At 37.6% G+C, this 4,972-nt stretch overlaps 1 protein-coding gene across 1 annotated transcript; it reads right to left on the bottom strand.

The window, feature by feature from the left end:
- Nucleotides 1–712: 712 nt before the first annotated feature.
- Nucleotides 713–4,282, bottom strand: LOC113312586. The gene is made up of 9 exons (XM_026561329.1): nucleotides 3,919–4,282; nucleotides 3,779–3,823; nucleotides 2,849–3,686; nucleotides 2,421–2,768; nucleotides 2,240–2,336; nucleotides 2,046–2,151; nucleotides 1,659–1,947; nucleotides 1,468–1,558; nucleotides 713–1,018 (listed from the first exon to the last, which is right to left on the bottom strand). Exons 1-9 carry the CDS (start codon nucleotides 4,280–4,282, stop codon nucleotides 713–715), a joined length of 2,484 nt encoding a protein of 827 aa, XP_026417114.1.
- Nucleotides 4,283–4,972: the final 690 nt, after the last annotated feature.

Below are 4,972 nucleotides of genomic sequence, written 5' to 3'. Positions count from 1 at the left end.
TAATAAAAGTCATACCAATACATAAGTCAGGCCTTATGAATAGTTTTACCATGACACATAAACAAGTTTATGAGCGGTTATACTAAACACACATATTGGTAATTCAAAATAGATCTGCAATGAATAATAATACCAATAAGCCTAGCGATTTCCCTTTCGATTCACAAAACGAGTTTAAGAACTTACTTCCTTTAAGGGTCATTTACATATATGTCCCATTTTCTTAAGTTGTTTACAAAATCATCCCGTTTTTTTCAAAACTTACAAAGTAGTCCCGTTACAAAGATTTCCATCCAGTTACAAGTTAACTGGTGTAAACTGACATGTGGCAGATTTAGGGTGACCTGAGATGCCCAATATACCCTTCAGTTAAACTTGTTTCCTCGTTTCTTCAGGAGGATCTCATCGACAAACTTTGTCTTCTTCACCTGTTAGAAGCCAGACAGAAAAACCATAAAATCGTAAAAATAGAGCAAGGCAAGCTAACGACACTAACACTACCATTTATTGATAACATTGAATCAAAGATCCAATACTCAAAACATCCAAAAACAATATCTCTGGGAGATAGCTAATATCCAAATAAAGTAAAATCTAAACTAAAACATAACCAAATAAACAGAGCAAATGCAGGAAGTTTTATAGGTCTCACTTGAAATCAAACAAAAGACATCCTAACCAAAACTAGTTTCAAGTAAATCTTCAGAGAACACTACTGCTGAGTCGTAGCGTTTCTTGGCTTCTTCGTTGCAAGCATAGAACCACCAGCACTTCCAGCTTGTGATGATGATTGGGATTGAAACGCCAGTCCGCCTTCTTCAGATGTAGACTTCTTTCTCTTTGGATTAGAGCCAATTGCACCACCAGAACAAGTTGTGTTGTTGTGACCAGGACTCTTGCATTTGCTGCAGCACCTGACTTTCTTCTCGGATAGGGTCTCATTATAGGCCTTCCTTCTGTTCTTCCTAGGCCTGCCTGGTTTCATAATGAGCAATGGAGGAACAATAGTTGTTCTTGGCTGTATAAGAGAAGAACAGAGGAAGTTAATATTGCATAAAGAGATCAACAAACTAGTAAGTAGTAGGTGTACAATAATCTTCCCAAGTAATAGACATAGCAAAAAAAAAAGAATGAATGAAAATACTAAAAACGATTACTTAGCCGCCGCAAAGATTAAACATCCTAAATATCTACACTATATATGTTACTGCAGGGTCTGGAATCCGACTCCCAAACACTAAAATCCATTAAGTAGCTAGGTACAGGATTCTTACAAGAATTGAGTTTAGATATTTCACAGAGTACTTTGAATTTATGTATCACAATTGTACTTTAAGTAGATACACAGAGATATTTAAGGCAAACCTAATAATGTAATGTAGAAGGTTGTCTAAGTTCATAGTGCGGACATAAATCAAATCCAATTAAAGACAAGTAAACATGAATAGTTGAGAGTTAGGAAAAAACCTCATCCCAGTCCTCAGGCCCTTCCAATGGTACCATATCAGGGGCATAAGTGGTCCTGTAGTTATCCACCGAGTAGTATCTGGCACAATACCTATAAAAATGCACACAGGAAAAACAAACAAGTTTAACATTTCACATATTGGTAACAACGAAAGAATCATGGTTAAATTACATGTGTTCTGCACACTTACTCAACCCAATTGGGTCTCCTTTGCTGCAGAGCACAGACAGCATGTTGACAGGGGAAACCCCTCAGCTTCCATTGCATGCAGCTGCAAGTATGTTTCTCAAGGTCAACAGTGAATACTGTATTATGTATGCTTGTGACTTCATAAAAATTGCCAGTAACCGCTCCTTCTACCTTATATTCCCCTATTATCTTAAACATCTTCTTCAGTAATTTTTTGGCAGTAGGAACCAAATCCCCAGAATCCCATCCAACACAAGCATTTCTTCTCTTGTAAAAAGCCCCATCACCAGCTGTCCATACATCAAAACTAGCTTGCAGACAGGTTTCTCCCTAATGTTGTTTATCATGTTATTGAAACTTTCAGAAAAGTTGTTACTCAAGTGTTCACAAGCGCTCTTGTGGTCAAAAAAGGCCCTGCACCAGCTTTTAGGATCCTCGCCCATCAAATACTCACAAGCACTAACATTCTCTGACATCATACTATCCATGTGTGCCTACAGTTGAAACATATTAAGTGTTACAAGAATTTTACTTTCTAAGAATAAAAAATATCACTCATTTCATTTACGGACTAACACAAACCTGAAAGTGTTTAGGCTTATAAGCTCTAGCAGCATTCCAGAAAAGTGTGTGCAGTTTAGATCCCTTGTAGTGCGTTTTGAAGTTTGCATACATGTGCCTGCCATGAATTAGAGGGTTAGTATAGACATACTTTATATATTTTGTAAAAATAAAATGATCAAGTTGGAGGTTAGTTTGTAACCTGAAGCAGAACCTATGTGGTGAAGTAGGGAACAACTTTTGGACAGCGTCTCTCAGACCCTTCTGTCTATCAGATATGAAGTTGATTGGCTCAACGGGATGATCAACCAATATAGTCTTGAGATTATTCAAGAACAAGAACCAGTTCTCCGCACACTCGTTTCTACATACCATGATACCTAAAGGAACCAATCTATTATGCCCATCAAGAGCAGTGGCAGATAGTAGGCATCCACCATACTTTCCCTTCAGGTGACATCCATCCAACCCAACTACATTTCTACAACCATTTATAAAACCCCTCATAGGGGCATCAAAAAATATGGTCACAGATTCAAAACGATTGTCTCTGCACGAAGAAACAAGGAAAGTTTAAAAACTAGAACTCAAACTAATCAATTTTACGAACAATTAAAGAAATGATATTACCTTTCGTAAGTGAAAGTAGCAATTGATCCGGGATTAGTCCTTTTGGTCATTTCACACAGACTTGGTATGAGTCTAAAACTCTCATCAAAGCTTCCGTTTATCCTCTCCAACACATTGTTTCTAGCCTTCCATGCAACGTGATACGGGATCAAGGTGTTGTGGCTTGTCCAAAACTCGGCAGCAATCTCAGAAGGTTTGGGTACAGTCTTGCCATGCGACTCCCTTAGCTTGTTGATCACATGTTGAGCTACAAATTCAGGATTTGCACATGAATTCCTGCCATAAGGATCCCCAATACAAGTATGGTGCAAGTGGAAATATCTTATGCTCCAAGTCGCCTCACCAGGGATCCTCCTTGCAGATATATACCACAGACATAGAATGGGATCTCCAAAGCCTTTGCACACAGCTTTGACTCTAATATTATCACTCTTCGTAAACCTGTATACTGTCCTAGTAGATACACAATATTTTCTGAGATGTTTCTTAAAAGCGGTCTTGTCAGGAAATTCCATCCCCTCCTCAATTCTGTCATCAGCTATAACTTGTATCTCATGTTCTGGTTCAGGGAATAACTCAGGATCCTCTAAATCAGCAGCAGCAAGGAAATCTTCAAAATCACTGTCATCAAACCACTGTTGCCCGTTATCAACATTCCTTACAGGCACATTATTAACATTTATGTAAGGCCCATTATCAACCACTCTAACTTCATGATTAGGTAATAGCCTATCAACCATTTCAGGACTATAACCATCTTCTGATCTGTTACCAATTTCCTTTATTTTACCCTCTTCAATCTCAAAATCAATCAGTGGTTCCTTAACTTCCTTGACAGCTGCATCACATGACAACCAACAAGAAAAAAGTAAACCACACGTCGAGTATCGTTATGAACAAATTAAAGTTTCAACGAAAAACCGAGACTACCTTCAACTTCATCATCTGTCTCCAACAATTGGTCATAATGATCATCTACATGTTCAGACACACACAAAAGTCCACATTGACATCAAACCGTAAACATAACATTTTTAATGAAATCTGAAACTACAAAATACAAACATTACCTTCATCTGCTTCCTCGCTACCCTCACAACTGTTGCTTTTCATACTAAAATTGTGTAAAAATTCCTTCCAGTCTGCATCATCTTCACCCTCACTGTATATGAGTGCTTGGCTCCATGTTTGGTCTTCAGGATGGAAGTCATCTCCATTAAGATTTTCAAGGTGCAACACTGGTTCCTTGGTAGCATTTACTGCTTCTTCAACAATATCTACTTTATCCGAGGCCGACTTCCAGAATTCAGTACCAAATGAATCATCATCTAGATTCACAATGACCTGACTGCCACCAGGGTTGATGTTTTCAGCAACATTTGGTTGAGTAGCCTGTGTCGATTCCTCGACATGTTTCTCAAAATCTAGAACCATCTTAGCTAAACTAATGCCAACCGTCTTCTTAGCTTTTTCAATTAACCTTGGGCTTTTCCTGGGAGATAAAGTTGGCCTTGGCCCTTTATGAGGTATAGAACCCTTGTTACGTAATAAAAGGGGTATTATCAGTAACATATATTCATCATATGCTAAATAAAAAACCTAGTTTATGGCATTGTTAAGCACAACAAAATATGATCCCTTACACAATAGGGGCTATCAGCTAATAGAGAAAAATCATCTTTCACTAGCATACTATGACAAATTAGATAAATCACCTGTCATTTGCTTTGTCATGTTTCCAAGTATTTGCAACCAGAATTAGGTCCCATGTAACTGCAAGAGAACAAAAATAATAAGTCACTAGCATCCAAAATAAGTTATAACAATTTGCACTAGAAAATTCACACACAAAATGCCAAAGAACTCTCCTAAACAGATACATATATGATCAGTAGACTTTCTCAAATCTCTGTATGCATCAGTCAAATATTTCAAGCCACGCAACAAAAAGAATAGATTCGATTCAGGAACTCATTAATCAAGTGACAGATATCCCTTCCGCTATAAGCATACGAATCTCAGAATATAACTTCTCAATCAAAATCATTTCTTTGAACCTTTCCGAAAATAGGACGATTCTTTAAAGAGTATTTTGGACCAAACTACTAAAACCATAGTACACAT

Source organism: Papaver somniferum, chromosome 9 (genome assembly GCF_003573695.1).
Source record: "Papaver somniferum cultivar HN1 chromosome 9, ASM357369v1, whole genome shotgun sequence".
Classification (NCBI taxonomy): Eukaryota; Viridiplantae; Streptophyta; class Magnoliopsida; order Ranunculales; family Papaveraceae; genus Papaver; species Papaver somniferum.
The sequence above is the reverse complement of the archived record's forward strand: the minus strand, read 5'-3'. Positions and strand labels throughout refer to the sequence as shown.